The sequence below is a fragment of the Lycium barbarum genome, chromosome 7, assembly GCF_019175385.1.
Source record: "Lycium barbarum isolate Lr01 chromosome 7, ASM1917538v2, whole genome shotgun sequence".
Lineage (NCBI taxonomy): Eukaryota > Viridiplantae > Streptophyta > Magnoliopsida > Solanales > Solanaceae > Lycium > Lycium barbarum.
The window spans coordinates 30,871,718-30,890,612 of NC_083343.1; the positions used below are offsets into that span (position 1 = coordinate 30,871,718).

At 40.5% G+C, this 18,895-nt stretch overlaps 2 protein-coding genes across 2 annotated transcripts; both read left to right on the forward strand.

Annotated features, from left to right (window-relative positions):
- Positions 1-6,125: 6,125 nt before the first annotated feature.
- On the forward strand, positions 6,126-6,777 carry LOC132601445 (uncharacterized). Its single transcript, XM_060314524.1, has 2 exons — positions 6,126-6,324; positions 6,419-6,777. The coding sequence occupies exons 1-2, from the start codon at positions 6,126-6,128 to the stop codon at positions 6,775-6,777; spliced, it is 558 nt and encodes a 185-aa protein (XP_060170507.1).
- Positions 6,778-18,258: 11,481 nt separating this feature from the next.
- On the forward strand, positions 18,259-18,582 carry LOC132601446 (uncharacterized). The gene has a single exon (XM_060314526.1). It carries the CDS (start codon positions 18,259-18,261, stop codon positions 18,580-18,582), a length of 324 nt encoding a protein of 107 aa, XP_060170509.1.
- Positions 18,583-18,895: the final 313 nt, after the last annotated feature.

The window sequence follows — 18,895 nt, forward strand, 5'->3', positions numbered from 1 at the left end:
CCACATTTGTTCAGAGATTACTTGACGGCTTCGTTGCAAGAAGGGATGGATATTTCACGAATACAAGCCCATGCCCAGAACTTAGAGGGACGACAGCAACCACAAAGGGGTGATCGCAACATTGATAGAAGGCAAAGCAAACGGGCCTGATCCATGGGGACAGGTAGCGATTATAGAAGGGGATCGAGGCAGACTTATTCCCGACATTCAGGCCAGTCAGTGAATAGTGCACCTCCACGATTTGCAAATAGGAGATTTGACCGCTCCTGTCCTTCAGGACAGGGTCAGAGTTCGAGAGCTTCGGGTTCTCAGTTTGGGGGTGATTATAGTCAGAGGAGACCACCAGTTCCACGATGTAGCCGGTGCCGGAAATTACACTCAGGGCCATGTCGCCAGGACACAGATGATTGCTATATTTGTGGACAGACTGGACATTTGATCCGAGATTGTCCATCGCGGTATGGTATAGGTGGGGTTCAGCCCACAGGTTCAGCAGCTGGTTCTTCCTCAGTATGCCCGGTAGGGCAAACTCCCCAGATGTCAGCAGGTTGAGGTAGAGGCAGAGGGGCATCATCTACTTCAGGTGCCACTCAGCCCCATGTATATGCGTTAGCCGGATGACAAGATCTTGAGTCCTCCCCGGATGTGGTTACAGGTACATTATCCGTATTTTCCCATGATGTGTATGCATTGATAGATCCGGGTTCTACTTTCTCTTATATTACTCCATATGTTGCTGGTTATATTGGGGTGAAACCTGAGCCAATAAAACCTTTTGAGGTATATACTCAGGTTGGTGATCCCGTGATAGCAAGACAGGTGTACAAAAATTGTGTAATTGTGATATGTGATCGCCAGACCAAAGCTGGTTTGATTGAGCTGGAAATGTTGGATTTTGATGTGATTATGGGTATGGATTGGTTGGCCTCGTGCTATGCTAATGTAGATTGCCGATTGAAAGTAGTTCGATTCCAATTTCCGGGAGAGCCCGTGCTTGAATGGAAGGGTAATGCAGCATCTCCAAAAGGTAGGTTTATTTCCTACCTTAAGGCAAGAAAGATGATAGCGAAGGGTTATATTTATCATCTAGTTCGAGTTCACGACACTGAAGCAAAGTCACCAACTTTCCAATCCGTTCCGGTAGTGAATGAATTTCCGGATGTATTTCCTGATGAACTTCCAGGTCTTCCTCCAGAAAGAGAGATTGACTTCGCCATTGATGTGTTGCCGGACACCAAGCCTATTTCTATTCCTCCTTATCAAATGGCTCCGGAAGAATTGAAAGAGCTGAAGGCGCAGTTGAAAGATTTGCTTGAAAAGGGGTTCATTAGACCCAGTTCATCCCCGTGGGGAGCACCAGTCTTGTTTGTAAGAAAGAAAGACGGATCTCTACGAATGTGCATCGACTATAGGCAGTTGAACAAAGTGACGGTAAAGAACAAATATCCTCTTCCGAGGATAGATGATTTGTTTGATCAATTGCAAGATGCCAAGTGGTTTTCTGAAATAGACTTGAGGTCGGGTTATCATCAAGTGAGGGTTAGAGAAGAAGATATTCCCAAAATAGCTTTCAGAATGAAATATGGCCACTATGAATTTTGGGTGATGTCATTTGGGTTGGCTAACGCTCCGGCAGTGTTCATGAATTTGATGAATAATGTATTCAGGCCACTCTTGGATTTGTTCGTGATAATATTTATTGATGACATCTTGGTATACTCTCGCACAGAATCAGAACATGCAGATCATTTACGTATCGTTCTTGGAATCCTTCGAGCCCGAGAATTATATGCAAAATTTTCAAAGTGCGAGTTTTGGCTGAATTCTGTAACATTTCTGGGCCACATTATTTTAAATGATGGTATTCGAGTCGATACTCGGAAAATTGAAGCTGTGAAGACTTGGCCAAGGCCTACAACGCCTACAGATGTCCATAGTTTTCTAGGTTTGGCAGGTTATTATGGAAGATTCGTAGAGGGCTTCTCATTTATTTCAGCCCCATTGACGAAGCTAACCCAGAAGTCAGCTAAATTTCAGTGGAATGATGCTTGTGAACGCAGTTTCCAAGAGTTGAAAGACAGATTGACCTCAGCTCCGGTCTTAACACTTCCAGAAGGGCCAGATGGTTATGTTTTGTACTGTGATGCTTCCGGCGTTGGATTAGGATGCATGTTAATGCAGCACGGTAGAGTTATTGCATATGCTTCGAGACAGTTGCGGAAACATGAAAAGAACTATCCAACTCATGATCTCGAATTGGCTGCGGTTATTCATGCACTGAAAATGTGGAGACATTACTTGTATGGAGTACATGTTGATATCTATACAGATCACAAGAGTCTTCAGTACATTTTCAAACAGAAGGAGTTGAATCTGCGGCAGAGGCAGTGGTTAGAGTTATTGAAAGATTGCCATGTAAATATCTTGTACCACCCCGAAAAGGCAAATGTAGTAGCCGACGCGCTTAGCCGCCGATCAATGGGCAGTTTATGCGAAGTTCCTCCAGAAAAGAAAGAGATGGTTCACGAGCTCCATCAATTAGCTAATCTTGGAGTACGTGTAATTGATTCGGGTAGTGTAGGGATTGACATTAATGATCCCACAGTCTCGTCCTTGAACATGGAAATGAAAGAGCATCAGTATGAAGATCCTAAACTATGCCATTATAGAGACATATCTCATGAAAGAGAGAAGTCTCCATTTGATGTTTCTATGGATGGAATTCTTAGATACCGAGGCAGACTGTGTGTGCCGAATGTGGTAGAATTGCGTCGTCAAATTCTAGAGGAAGCCTATTATTCTCGGTATTCTATTCACCCAGGTGCAACCAAGATGTATCATGATCTTAAACTATTATACTGGTGGGATGGTATGAAGAGAGACATAGCAGAATTTGTAGCTCAGTGTCCAAATTGCCAACAAGTAAAAGTCGAACATCAAAAGCCAGGAGGATTATTGCAAGCCATGGAAATCCCTACTTGGAAATGGGAAGTAATCAACATGGATTTTATTGTGGGGTTACCTCATTCCCGAGGCAAGTATGATTCTATATGGGTGATTGTGGACAGACTCACAAAAGCAGCTCATTTTCTTCCGATTAGAACTACCTACTCAGCAGAAGATTATGCGAGATTGTATCTCAAAGAAATTGTGTGACTTCATGGTATTCCACTATCCATTATTACAGATAGAGGAACACAATTTACAGCCAAGTTCTGGAAGTCCTTTCAACTTCTACTCGCATAAAACTCAACATCATAGGATTCACAGGGGAAGTGTGTAGAATTGTTGTACCTCACGTTGTCCTAATAGTAATGGTGTATAGCTGTAACACCAATATGAGTAGTGTAGAAATGGCGTTGGAAACTCAATCAAGACATAAGACTAGTCCTTGGGCAAAAAAGTCAGAAGCTACCCTACAGAGCATGTTTTCAAGTGAGTTTGCACCAGGTTTCACTTAAAGTGAGTACATAAAAAACTCTATATGAAATTTGGGAAAACTTCCTCATGAAAGTTGTAGATATGTAAAATACCTTTCCAACGGTATATTATGGAGGTCAAACAGACATCTGTACAAAAAGTTATGTCTGTTAAACTAAAACAGTGTTCTGCCGATTTACAGCAGAATTTACGGGCTATAAATTTGGGCCATAAGATTGTCCAAAGATGAAGCAAACTATTACAGATTTACGGTAGGATTTACGATTTGTAAATCTAATTTGAGGGCCTTAAAATGGGTCTAAAGTGAGCATAAAACAGGTCCGACAGCAACTTTAAAACTTCGTTTTAAGGCTTTTTCGCTTCATTCTTCACATCCCCAAGCCCTAGAAAGACCATTCTCTCTTCTCCTCATCCACATACATCAAGTTAAGTCCTTCCTGTGTATTCCCAAGCGAACTTTAATGATTATACGTGAATTATAAGCGAAATCCTATGTTAACAACCTAGGGTTTTCAAGAAAACCCATCTCAAGGTTCAAGATTCAAGATTTTGGAATTCTTCTTCAAAGTTCATTTTTTTATTACAAGTTAGGAGCATTACCAGGTAAGTAGGGCTTCTATCCACGTGTTGGAACATCTTTGTTCTTCCCCAAGCCACGTTCCTCCATGATCATACAAGAGTTCACCAAAACTAGGATTTTAGATATGTTCATGATATCCCTAAGTTTATATACCACGATGTACCATGTTTCTATACGTAGTTCGTTATTGTGTTCTTGATATTCCATTTTGGTTATTGAGAATCTGTTTGTAATCCATGAAAAACCCATCATTTGCATTCTATGGGTTCTCACATGCAGGTTATAAATTACTATGTTTATTTTCATGAAAAACTCTACATGTTTACACGTTTTCATGCAAGTATATTATGTAACTACATCCATGTATAATGCAAGTCATGCTTTATGAAAAACTATGGGCTCAGATGCTACCTATATTATGTTCATGCTTTTGGGAGTTGAACAGATTACCGAGAAGGCTTTAATAGCCTGAAACTACGCTAGCCACCGTAGGATAAGGATCGCTCCACCCATGTTTAGGATGATTCATTTATGCTTTATTGATTGGATCCTTTCATGCCATGTTTATATCTTATACCCCTTGCAAGGTATGAGAGCTCTGCTTGTCTGGCCAGGTACCAGACTCCACGTACCCACGTGGTGATTCATGTTGTCGGTTATATTTATACACTCATGTTCATGACTAGGTTTCAGTTTTAGTTTAAGCTCTGATCATGTTATTTCATGTGCCATGTTTATTTCATTAAGTTGCTTTACATACCAGTACATTCAACGTCCTGACGTCCCCTTTCTATTGCTCGGGGCCTGCATTTCACAATGCAGGTATGGATTTACAAGATGACATATCTGCTCAGTAAGATCATCCACGTATCAGCTTTTGGTGATCCCCATCTTCTTCGGGGTTTAGTCACTATTTACATTTATGTCAGTTATGCAGTTAAGGTATGCTGGGGGCCTTGTCCCAGCAGTTATGTTTTGCAAACTCATGTTCATGTTAGAGGTTTCATAGACTAGTCAGTCAGTTATGTCAGATACTTAGAGTCGTATAGCCATCTTTGGCTCAATTTATGATATTTTCGCATTCATGTTTTAAACAAGTATTTATTAAATATCATGAATTTTCATGTTTTATTAAGGCTTATCATGTTTCATGTTATATTCCGCTTATGTTATGCCTCATGAAGATTCAGCAAGCCATGTGGTTCGCTTGGTCACATATAGTAAGGCACCAAGTGTCGTGTTACGTCCAGGCCATGATTCGGGGCGTGACAAAGCATAGTATCAGAGCACTAGGTTCAACTGTCTTAGGGAGTCTATGAAACCGTGTCCAGTGGTGTCGCTTTTATATGTGTGAAAGCCCCACACATATAAATTGTTGAACACCAAATCATTTGGGATTGTCTTACTTCTTTCATACTCTAGATCGTGCAATTAGAGTAGTACTCTCAAGAACTCTTCTAAATCATGCGAATTACGTAGTTCAAAAAATGGCTCTGAAAAGAAAGTACAACAAGAGGAATACATCTACTAGCCAAAGGTCTATTGCTGATGCAGCTACATAAGGGAATACTCAGGTTTAGACAGCCGCCCCAGCTAATGCTACTGCTACACCTCCTAATGCTTTGGACATGGATGTTAGGGGAGCTATTCAGTTGCTCACCCAGATTGTGGCTAATCAGGCTCAGCATCAGGAAACGGCGCCTAGCGCTAGTGCTAGTGGAGGATCTACTAGTTCCAGGTCTCAGGAATTCATGCGGATGAAACCTCCAGTGTTCACAGGGACTAAGGCAGAGGAGGATCCGTAGAACTATAAAGATGGGTTGAAAAAGGTGTTCCACATTATGGATGCTACTGAGATAGAAGCACCAGCGTTTGGTGATTTTCAGTTACAGGACTTGGCCCATATCTGGTATAAGCCATGGGAACAACTGAAGAGGCACTTCCTGCTACTTGGGATGAGTTTGCAGATGCTTTTCTTGACCACTTCATGCCAATCGAGTTCAGGGAAGCAAAGGCTATTGAGTTCGAGAGGATAAGGCAGAATAACATGACAGTCTAAGAATATTATCAAAAGTTTGTTTTGTTGGCCAAGCATGCTCCCCATATGGTTCTCGATATAAGGGTCGCAATTAGGAGATTTGTGCTTGGACTCAAATTTGATTTGCACGGTGATGCAAATATGGCTTCTCAGAACAACAACATGACTATTACCAAGACGGTTGATTTTGTGCAAAGTAATGACGACCGAATGAAAGAAGAAAAAGCTTTTCAGAAAGAGAAAGAGAGGGAAATCAGGAAAAGAGGTAAGTCTGCAGGTACCTTCATTCATGACTCATGCGGGAGATGGAGGCAGAAAATTCTTTAAGAATAGGTCATCAAGACCTGCTCCATCGGTAGCCAGTGCCACAGTCCCAAAGTTCAGTAATGATCAGAATAGACAGAATTCCAGGCCAACTTACTCCTATTCTCAGACTAGTGTGGCTCAGAAAACCTATGACATTCCTATTTGTAGCAAGTGTAGTAAGAGACACCCAGGGGTGTGTCGCATGGGTATGGTTGTTTGGTATGGGAGTCGCCAGCAGGGCCATTTTCAGAGAGATTATCCGTCAACTAGACAAGGTACCGGAGGTAATGTGGCCCAATCCACAAATTCAAAAGCTCCTCGTAATTCTCAATCCCAGCAGGGGCATGCAGCTGCAAAGTCTGGCAATACGGGCGGTGGTCAGAATCGTTTGTATGCGCTGGCAGGTCACTAAGACACGAAGGCATGTGCAGATGTTGTCACAGGTACACTAATAGTTTTCACTTTTGACGTCTATGCCCTTATTAACCCAGGATCCACCTTATCTTATGTAACCCCATTTATTGCTAAGAAATTTGCGATTGAACCAGAAAAGTTGCATAAACCCCTTGAGGTGTCAACCCTAGTTGGGGAGTCAGTTATAGCTAGGCGTATTTATAGGGGTTGCCCAGTTTTAGTCTATCACCGCAGAACCATAGTTGACTTAGTAGAGTTGGAGATGGTAGACTTTGATGTAATCGTGGGTATGGATTGGTTATCTTTATGTTATGCCAGAGTAAGTTGTAGGACCAAAACACTAAGATTTGAATTTCCTAATTAACCAGTCATAGAATGGAAGGGTAATTCAGTGGTACCTAGGGGTAGATTTATTTCCTATCTTAAGGCCAGAAAGATGATTTCCAAGGGGTATATCTATCACTTAGTTCGAGTCAGGGATTCAGATACCCAAACTCCAACCCTTCAGTCCGTACCAATCGTTAATGAGTTTCCAGAGGTCTTCCCAGAAGTTCTTCCCAGAGTCCCTCCTGACAGGGAGATTGACTTTGGAATTGATCTACTTCTCGACACTCAGCCGATATCCATTCCGCCATACAGAATGGCTCCAACAGAGTTAAAAAGCTAAAAGCCCAGTTAAAAGATCTCCTTGATAAGGGATTTATTAGGCCTAGTGTTTCACTTTGGGGTGCGCCAATCTTGTTCATCTGAAAGAAAGATGGTTCCTTATGCTTATGCATTGATTATCGTCAGTTGAACAAGGTCACCATTAAGAACATATACCTTCTTCCAAGAATAGATGATTTATTTGACCAACTTCAGGGTGCCTAGTGTTATTCCAAGATTGACCTCAGATCAGGATACCATCAGTTAAAGGTTAGGGAAGTTGACATTCCAAAGACCGCTTTCAGAACCCGTTATTGTCATTTTGAACTTCTTGTAATGTCTTTTGGGTTGACAAATGTGTCGGCTGCTTTCATGGATCTTATGAACAAGGTCTTCAAGTCTTATCTTGATTTATTCATTATTGTCTTCATCAATGATATTTTGGTGTATTCCCGTAGTGAGGCTGAACATGCAGAACATCTCAGAATAGTGTTGTACACACTTCAGGATCGTGAGCTTTATGCTAAATTCTCAAAGTGTGAATTTTGGCTTAAGTCAGTGGCATTTTTAGGCTATGTAATTTCAGGTGAAGGTGTGAAGGTTGACTCTCAGAAGATAGATGCCGTAAAAAATTAGCCCAGACCCACTTCAGTTTCTGATATAAGGAGTTTCCTGGGTCTGGCGGGTTATTATAGACAATTTGTCGAGGGATTTTTCTCTATTTCTACCCGTTGACTCAGAAAAAGGTTAAGTTTTAGTAGTCAGATGTTTGTGAGCAAAGCTTTGAAGAGTTGAAGAAGAGATTGAATTCTGCTCCAGTTTTGACGCTACCAGAGGGAACTGAAGGGTTCGTTGTATATTGTGATGCTTCGAGAATTGGTCTCGGATATGTCTTAATGCAGTATGGTAAGGTTGTAGCTTATGCATCTCATCAGCTTAAGACTCATCGAAATAATTATCTGACTCATGACTTAGAGTTGGCAGCCATGGTTTTTACGCTTAAGATATGGCGTCATTATTTGTATGGGGTGCATGTTGATATTTTCACGGATCATAAAAGCCTGCAGTATAGTTTCAAGCAAAAAGAGCTGAATCTTAGGTAGAGAAGATGGCTCGAATTACTTAAGGATTATGATGTGGATATTCTCTACCACCCAGGTGTCACGACCCAATTTCACTAAGCCGTGCGGGCACCAACCTTTCCCACCTCGATAGGCGAACCCTTAATTCAATATCACAAATAATAGAAAATAGCGGAAGAAGTAAAATAGTGAAAGTCTCACAAATATAATATAAATAAGAAAATGCGGAAGTAAATGAAATCAACATCAGTATCTGGTCTGGTCATACAAGAGCATCTAACTAAAATCTACAAGTTTGGAATATCAATAATACATCAAATCCAAATATGTATAGGAATAGAAAATAAGACATAAATAAAGAAGAATCTTCAAGCGGCAGACGTCTCGTGCTCACCGTGTAGACTCTAAGCAACTCTCAGGGCGACTCTCAGCCACGAGATACAGAGGAGGAACCCACCTGGAATTCTGCATTCACAAAATAATACAATAAGTGCAGGTCAGTACAAAACCACAGTACTTGTAGGTATCATAGGCCGACTAAGTTTAGCTAGCATAATCCAGACAATAAACTAAGATAAATAGGTAAAACAACCAGTATAAGTCAAACACAATTCAGAAACCGAGTACACATCGTCACCTAGGTTATAGCAACTAAACCCAAGTGTGCCAAGTCTCAACATATCCAATTCAAATCCACATAACACAAGTATATCACCAACATTATCACAATCAAGCCATAGAGTAAACCATAACCTACCTGGAGGGCCGAACAGCAATAACACCAACAATATCTCCTTAGCCTTTCCTTTCCTTTGAGCCTAGAGATCAAGAAAGTCTAAGCATGCGAATCATGCAATTAGAATCAAGGAGAACATCAAAACCAACCCTACTTCTATCAAGACCCAAATCCCTAACCTATGGAATAGGGTTTATGAACTAGAAAGGTGAAATTAGGTATCTAAAGGTCTCAACATGAAATTAAACCTCTAGGTGATCCGTTCCCACCATTAGCAAGCTATAATAATCAACAATTCACTCTATGTCAGATTCTAGGCAAACCCCCCAAATTTGGGTATAAATGCTAACCTTAAATTCATCAATTAAGCCATGGAAAAAGGAATATTCAAGTTACAATTAATACCCATCGACATCATGCTAACCCATGCTAATTCCACCAAATAGACAAGGTTTTATCATCATAAGATCATTAGAGAAGAAACCCACAAAATCCCCTTTTTTTCTCTTGCCATTTAAGAGAAATCTAGGCATGGATTATTGAGTAGGAAGAGCTAATGGATGATTTAGAGACAAGATGTTTAACTTAGAGAAGAAATCAGTGAAAACCCTCCAAAAATCGCCTCCTTAACCCTCAAGAACGAGTATAGGAAATGACTTAATATCTAAGGGTTTTAACATATTAAAAGGCCTCTGACTCAACTAATACTGCTTCTGCAGCAAGCGGTCCCGCCTCGGCGGTCCACTCAAAAAGCCCTTAGCCGTTTCAGCAGCCAGGCAACCGCTATAACGGTGCCGCTGATGAGGTATTGGTGTATAGAGGGCATCAGAACAAGATTCCTCAAAATAACACAATCTCAATCCCGAAATTCTAACTAATACCCGAGGACATCTGCTCACAAACCACAAATATAGACACACATAAAAACACTCTAAGAACGCACTCGTGGCCTCGGAATTCCCAATGGAGGTATCGCTGACCGAGTCAACCCCCGATACCTAAATTCAAACTTCCCAACTCAAGTCCCAAAATGTACCCGAGCACATTGGGAACCGAACCAGATATTCACACAAGTCCTAAATGAACATCCGGACCTCTCGAAATTGACGGATTCCCGAAAAAGGCCCGTTTACCCAAAAGTCAATTTTGAGTCAACCCTTTTTTTGCTTTTAAGTGAAATTCCCCCAAAACTTATCCAAATCAACTCCGATGACCTCGGAAAGCATGCCAATGGTCCCCGCGGGTCAAATATGAGCCAATAAAGTTCAAAAAAGGGTTAAAAAGGGTAGGAAATGCAATAACGACCAAACGGGTCGTTACATCATATACCAACTAAACAATCTCTCGTCCTCCAGCGACAAGGAAGAGAATGGGAAAGGATACCTTAGCCCATAACAACTGGGGATATCTCAACACATAACGGGCTTCTCCTACTAGGAAAGATTCTCATCAAACCAAAATTGAATCCTAATGAATGATATAGGTACCATCAGAATGGCACTCCTTCAACATAGAAACAAGGAAAATTGGATGAACTCCCGACAGACCTGGTGAATAACTAACTCACAAAACACAGGATCAAACAACGAATAGTCTCAAACAGGCCACTAAATCTCAAGCTCACTTGCCCTTCTTCCCACATCGCATGACAGCCTACATGAGTGTAACCTTAAAACCTGCTCGCTCACTTTACCAGTCACAACTCTCTAAACTTAGCTCAAGCTTCAACTCTCATATCCCCGCATTCGAATTCCCTTCACAACTAATCCTCGAATAAATGAATTGCTCTACTCTAATTCTTTGATTCTGCTAACTTCTTCTCCCACATCTTCTAAAGTTATTACTTGCATCGCGATTTCTTGGAACATATGAACATGCATACCAAAATTTGGAACCCATAACTTACTTTCGCTAAAAAGAACCCTTGATTCATCTAAGATCCTTACGTAATCCCATCAAGAGTGATCTTACTGACAGCCAACTTGGCTAGTTTCAAGTCTTCTTAAACCTTCAAATCACAATACAGGAACCATACCACTGAATACCTCACCGAGCAAAGTCCGTCGGAACCCAACCGATCACTATAAAGACCTCTCCACAACAGTTCCTCCTCAATCTGTACTAGGCTCATTGTAAATCGTTAACCTATGCTAGTAACTGTTCTCAGAAAATATCGTCAAATCCACTGGGGAACCTTGACAAAGCTCGGTAAATCTATCATACCTCAAATCTAAGCCGAAACAGATCGAATTTTAAATATCTTCCTAGAAATATAACCATAGACCATTAAGCTAAACTCGAACCATGCTGACCCTGAATGAATGGACAACTCTCGGATGTCACCAATAGTCATTTGAATTGACTCTAAATTCCCAAAACCAATCACAGTCATACCACGCATAACAAGTCCTGCCGTACCTCTGTGGCGGTCAGTTCTCATCTTTTCCTCACGCATAACAACTCATGTCTATCATTTCGAATCCACAAGTTGTGTCATATCCGAGTTATCAACTTAGTACCGAAGAGCTATACCTTACGATTTCAATCTCCATGTTTCTCAACCTTTACCCGATACGCAAATCCAATACAAACCCAAAATTTTCGACGCAAAACTTGAAGCCTCATATAGTAATTATATAACCATCGAACCTCTCATAGTGTCACCTCGATGTGCTTATAAACTATCCGAAAGTATCCAATCTTACACTGTCTCTCTAAATGTTGCGCAATTACCCCCAAGTCTTTAATAACCAAAAGCGATTATCCAAACTATCCTGTCAATATTACTTGCAATTATAATGAATTACCACGAGTAAGGTCTCACCTCGAAAATATAGTTCTAGTCCTCACATGATAGGGATTCCACAATCTTCTCTCCTAATGCATGCTAACTCATCCACTGTAGAAGGTTATGAAACTTATTAGACGGTGTACCACCAAGCCACTTTTTATAAACCTCAACAAGTCGGTTCACTGGAATATGCTTCTCACTAGTCGCGGATCACAGAACTCTGTCATATCATATAGTCTATCCTTGTAGATTTCCTTCTTAAGCTCTCGCAACAAGCACATCTCAACTGGAAAATGCAAGAAGACGACAACACAATCCATACTGGCCCAAGAAATCCCTAGGATGTACCTTTTTCTTATTGATTCACACTCGACTATACCTTTCTCGACTCATCAATTTCCCAATTTCTAAGTAGTTCACGATCATCGATACCGTAATCAATCCTCGAATCCACTCCATTAAATACCATATAATCATAAATCTTACATATTAGCCGAATTAATCCTGGAGATAGGATCGTACCACACACTCTGCACATTAGCGTTTCCTTAACGCTTACGTCCCTGAACTGAATGCTTTCTAAATTCGGCGTATCACACAACAGTATTACTAATATACTCATGTATCTCAATGAAGCGTCCTTGCTTGAATTACCTTACTTAATTTCTGAAATGTATACCGAACTTAACTCATTTAACCCATCATCGCCTATTCTATCATTTCAAGTACCCAGGTTTACTAATCCTTTACTCAAATCCTTAACGTTACTAGTCCTCGAATAATCACGTCAATTATCGAATCTGAATATGTCTAACCACTTGCACGACTATCCCTTCTTGTCCAATCATCCAAGTCGAGCAATAACACCACTAGTAGGGGGATCCAACCAATTTTTTTACATAATAAATACAAGGTTCCCAACCTTAGTCCACTACTAATCTCTATTAGTCTATGATATAACTGAACATTTCAAATCATCCATAAACTCTCAAGCCCACTCTGCATTGTACAATCATAACCAAGCTCTCACATTGCTAACTCGTGTTTCAACGATTTTCTTTCTGCCTAAATCTCGAAAACACCAACCAACCTCATCAATCAACCTTTTTCTGACCGTCATGGTACAATGCTCCCATAATCCAGACACGACTCACGTACCCAAGCTACCTCACCTCAAGTCTCATGAACCTTAATCTTCTAAACCCAATATCAAGATGTCTCATTGTAATCCTTCAGTTCCTGTATTCCATCTCAAATCACTCTATCACTATCAACCAACAACACTCAATCCACTCGATCCTCTAAACCAATCATTCCTCAGAGCCGAACGAACCACAAACAATATCAATACCTCTCCTTAAATCGAAGTATAGCAGTCAACTCATCTCATACGCCCATAATTGAAGTTATTTCCATTAGTTGATTACTAACTTCTCAAAACTCTACAACCCATTCAATTTACCGATCAAACGATGTGCCACTTAATAACCGAGTAGTCTTTTAAGATCAATGAGCTTATATCAATAATAACTTTTGACACCAATCGAAACCTTATCCTAAAAACCATGTCAGATACCAATTTTTCCCTTCCCAATATCACGAAAAGTACTCATGTCTAAGATGTTCTATGAAGTCTCACTTCACTACATGTTTCCCATAACAGTCTTCCTTCGTGTCCTTATTGTCAACTTCTTTTCTTTATTACCCGCGATCACAATACATTTGCCTAATTCGATGGCCATTACCGAACTTACACTTGTTCTCACATACTGAAGTCTAATACTCTACCGTTGTTGAATCATCGATCCGCCATTGGTACATCAGTGTCACACACACCTTCATCAAGCCTTGATGAAGCTGAAATCAAACCGATCATATCATCGAGCAACCCACTATTGAAACATGGAGACCCTTTAACCCTCTGAACTATCTTTCCCATTTCTCACGAACTCTCACAATAAATGAGTCTAATCGCGACTCCACACAATCGAATCCTTAGGCCATCACTAAAGACCGAACTTAATCACTGTCCTGAATTAGAATAACACATCTCATACCAAACCATAACATGTCATAGATCAACCATTCACATAAGAATTTAAGGAAGAGTGTCCACCCTTGTGGGTGATTAAGATAAGAAAGTTCAGATACCAATTGGGATCAACTAGATACCAATTTGAATGAAGTCGCACAAGAGAATGCAATAATTAAAAGTTTCCTAAATGTCTTATAGCCTCTCGTAGATAAGTACGGAGCTCATCGTACTGATCCACGAGACTCTACTAGACACACTCTTGTATTATAGACCCGGTAAACTAGGGCTCGGATAGCGACTTGTCACGACTCAATCTCACTAAGTCGTGCGGGCACCTACCTTTCCCACCTCGATAGGCGAACCCTTAACTCAATATCACAAATAATAAAAAATAGCGGAAGAAGTAAAATAGTGAAAGTCTCACAAATATAATATAAATAAGAAAATGCGAAAGTAAATGAAATCTGCCTCAGTATCTGGTCTGGTCATACAAGAGCATCTAACTAAAATCTACAAGTCTGGAATATCAATAATACATCAATCCCGAATATGTCTTGGAATAGAAAATAAAACATAAATACAGATGAATCTTCAAGGCAGCGGACGTCTCGTACTCGCCCTGTAGACTCTAAGCAACTCTCGGGGCAACTATCAGCCACGAGAAACAAAGCTCGAACCCACCTGGAATTCTGCATCCATAAAAGAATGCAGCAAGTTCAGGTCAGCATAAAACCACAATACTGGTAGGTATCATAGGCCGGCTAAGTTTAGTTAACATAATCCAGACCCAAGTGTAAGTCAAGTCTCAACTTATCCAATCCAAATTCATATAACACAAGGATATCACCAACGTCATCACAATCAATCCATAGTGCAATGCAATGCAGTAATGTATGAAATGTGAATGCAATGCAATATTGTGTACATATTTACTCCAGACGGAAGTATCGATGTCTCGGTAGCACAACCCATGGAGGACCTGCAGAGTCCATATACCTCATGGTCCGGCAACAACCTGGATACCGCCACCTCACGATCCCGACACCAATCTCGGGAGTCACTACCACACAACAACGATTTCGAAACAATCATCGAATATCGGACCTCATGTCACTCTCATCCAACTGAGCCCGGCTCATTACAGTGTTTCCTCAAGTATCATCAGTGTATAAATATTATATAATGAAGGACGAGAATGCGTGCAATGTATGAGTACAACATCAATGATTAGATCAATATCACAAGTACCAAGCACGGGTACACCAACAATATCATGAAAAGGCTACACAAGCCATATAGAACCTTATCCTCATATCAAACATCAATAAGTAAGATACTGCAATATCATGAACAAGATATATCAAGAGTTCCAACATCTACTATATCCACACGGCATCAAGCCCACAACAATAGAACAAATCAAGTCATAACACAATAGATGGCTAGCCCCAATCACACAACAAGGCCCAACCTAAGACAATATCCAACCCAACTTCATACCCGAAGTTTTACATTCTTTCTCTAAATATATTATCTAAATATATACTTCGCTAAATGAAGTCTCACCATAGGGCAAACCGTAACCTACCTGGAAGGCTGACAGCGATAACACTAACAATATCTCCTTAGCCTTTTCTTTCCTTTGAGCCTCGAGATCAAGAAAGTCTAAGCATATTTGAATCATGAAATTAGAATCAAGGAGAACATCAAAACAAACCCTACTTCTATCAAGACTCAAATTCCCAACCTATGGAATAGGGTTTATGAACTAGAAGGGTGAAATTAGGGATCTAAAGGTTCCAACATGAAATTAAACCTCCAAGTGATCAACTCCCATCATTAGCAAGCTAGAATAATCAACAATTCACTCTATTTCAGATTCTAGGCAAAACAACCCCAAATTTGGGTATAAACCCTAACCTTAAATTCACTAATTAAGCCTTGGAAGAAGGAAGATTGAAGTTACAATAGCCAATACTCATCAATATCATGCTAACCCATTCTAATTCCACCAAATAGATAAGGTTTTATCATCATGAGATCATTAGAGAAGAAACCCACAAAACCCTTTTTTTTTTCTCATACCATTTAAGAGAAATCTAGGCATGGATTACTGATTAGGAAGAGCTAATGGATGATTTAGAGACAAGATTTCTACCTTAGAGAAGAAATTAGTGAAAACCATCCAAAAATCGCCTCCTTAACCCTCAAGAACGAGCGTAGGAAATGACTTAATGTCTAAGGGTTTTAACACATTAAGAGGCCTCTGACTCAGCTAATACTGCTTCTACGGCATCAAGATCGCTGAAGCTGTCCCGCCTCAGTGGTCCACTCACAAAGCCGTTAGACGCTTCAGCAGCCAGGCAACCGCTATAGCGGTGCCGCTGATGCGGTACTGGTGCCGCTATAGCGGGCACCAGAACCAGATTCCTCAAAATAACACAATCTCAATTCCAAAATCCCTACTAATACCCGAGGCCATCTTCTCACAAACCACAAACATAGACACACAGAAAAATGCACTAAGAATGCACTCGTGGCCTCGGAATTCCCAACGGAGGTCTCGTTGACCCCATGATACCTAAATTCTAACTCCCAACTCAACTCCTAAAATGCACTCGAGTGCCTTGGGAATTGAACCAGATATGCACACAAGTCCTAAATGACCATTCAACCCTCGCGGAATTAACGGATTCCCGAAAAAAGTTTGTTACCCAAAAGTCAACTTTGAATCAACCATTTTTCTCTTTTAAGCCAAATTCCCCCAAAACTTATCCAAATAGAATCTGATGACCTTAGGAAGCGACCCCGCGGGTCAAATATGAGCTAATAATGCTCAGAAAAGGATCAAAAATAGTTGAAAATGTAATAACGACCAAACGAGTCATTACACTAGGGAAAGAGAATATAGTAGTTGATGCTCTTAGTCGGCGTTCCATGGAAATTTTAGCTCTCATTGAGTCAGATAAAAGAACTATGACCAAGGAAGTTCACCATTTAGCTAATCTAGGAGTTCGACTCTTGGACTCCGAAGATGGTGGTGTTATTGTCCAGAACATGGCTTATTCCTCTTTAGTGGCTGAGGTGAAGGAGAAGCAGTTTGAAGATCCCTTTTTATTGTAGCTGAAAGAAGGGATTCACAAGCATAAGACAACGACTTTCGAACAAGGAGAGATGATGTTACTTTGAGGTACCGAGGCAGATTATATGTTCCAGATGTAGATGGGCTTAGAGAGCGAATCATGTCAGAGGCTCACAACTGCAGGTATTCCATTCACCCAAGTTCCACTAAGATATATCATGATCTTAAAGAGATTTATTGGTGGAATGATATGAAAAAACAATATAGCAGAATTTGCTGCTAAGGGTCTGAATTGTCAGCAAGTGAAAGCCGAACACTAGAGGCTTAGCGGTTTGGCCCAGAATATTGATATTTATGTTTGGAAATGGGAGATGATAAACATGGACTTCATAACAAGTGTTCCTCATTCATCCCGAGACATGACTCGATTTGAGTGATTGTGGACAGACTGACTAAGCCAACGCACTTTTTGCCAGTCAAGACCATCGATTCAGTAGAAGATTATGCCAAGTTGTACATTCATGAGATTGTTAAATGGTATGGGACTCTAGTTTCTATAGTTTCAGATCGTGGTGCTCAGTTCACAGCGAACTTCTGGAAATCCTTTCAGAAATAATTGGGTACCAAGGTGAACCTCAGCACAACTTTTCATCCTCAAATAGATGGCTAAGCAGAGCGTACTATTCAGACTCTTGAGAACATGTTGAGAGCATGTGTCCTAGATTTCAAAGGTAATTAGGATGACCACTTGTCTCTCATTGAATTTAGTTATAATAACAGTTATCATGCTAGTATCAACATGGCACCGTTTGAAGCCCTTTATAGGCGAAGATGTAAATTACCTATTAGTTGGTTTGAAGTTGGTGAAGCAAAATTGCTAGGACCAGATTTGTTCTATCAGGCTATGGAGAAAGTCAAGTTAATTCGGGAGCGTTTGAAAACGGCTCAGAGTTGCCAGAAGTCCTATACAGTTGTGAGAAGAATGGACTTAGAGTTTCAAGTTGAGGGTTGGGTGTTCTTAAACGTTTCACCTATGAAAGGTGTGATGAAATTTGGCAAGAAAGGGAAACTTAGACCCATATACATTGGACCTTACAGAATCCTGCGAATGGTTGGTCAAGTGGCTTATGAACTTGAGTTGCCAAAATATTTAGCTGTTGTGCACCCAGTATTTCATGTATCCATACTGAGGAAGTTTATAGGAGACCCATCGTTGGTTGTTTCTGCTGATACTATAATGGTTAAAGATGGATTTACCTATGAGAAGATCCCGATTGCAATTCTTGATCGTCAAGTTTGCAAGTTAAGAACTAAGGAAGTAGCCTCAATAACGGTCTTATGGAGGAGTCAAAAAGTTGAAGAGGCTACATGTGAAGCCGAAGAAGACATAAAATCCAGATATCCTAACTTGTTTGAAGAGCAAGCAGATTAAGTTCAAGGTAAGTACCTTCAGTATTCATGTCATGTCCCTTACGTATTCATACCTTATGTTTTACATTCACTTTCATGTATTCTCTATCCATGTCTCGTGTTTCAGCACTTATATTTTCATGAAACCATGTCATGTCAGTTCAGCTCCCATATTCCATGTCATGTTTCTTCACTTTTATGTATTCAAGCCATGTCCAGTCACATTCTTACCTATGACCTGTCATTTGAGGACGAATGATCCCAAGGGGGGGATATTGTAACACCTCGTGCATTCGGGCTAAGATTTGACTCGTAAGACGGGAGTATAATGAACC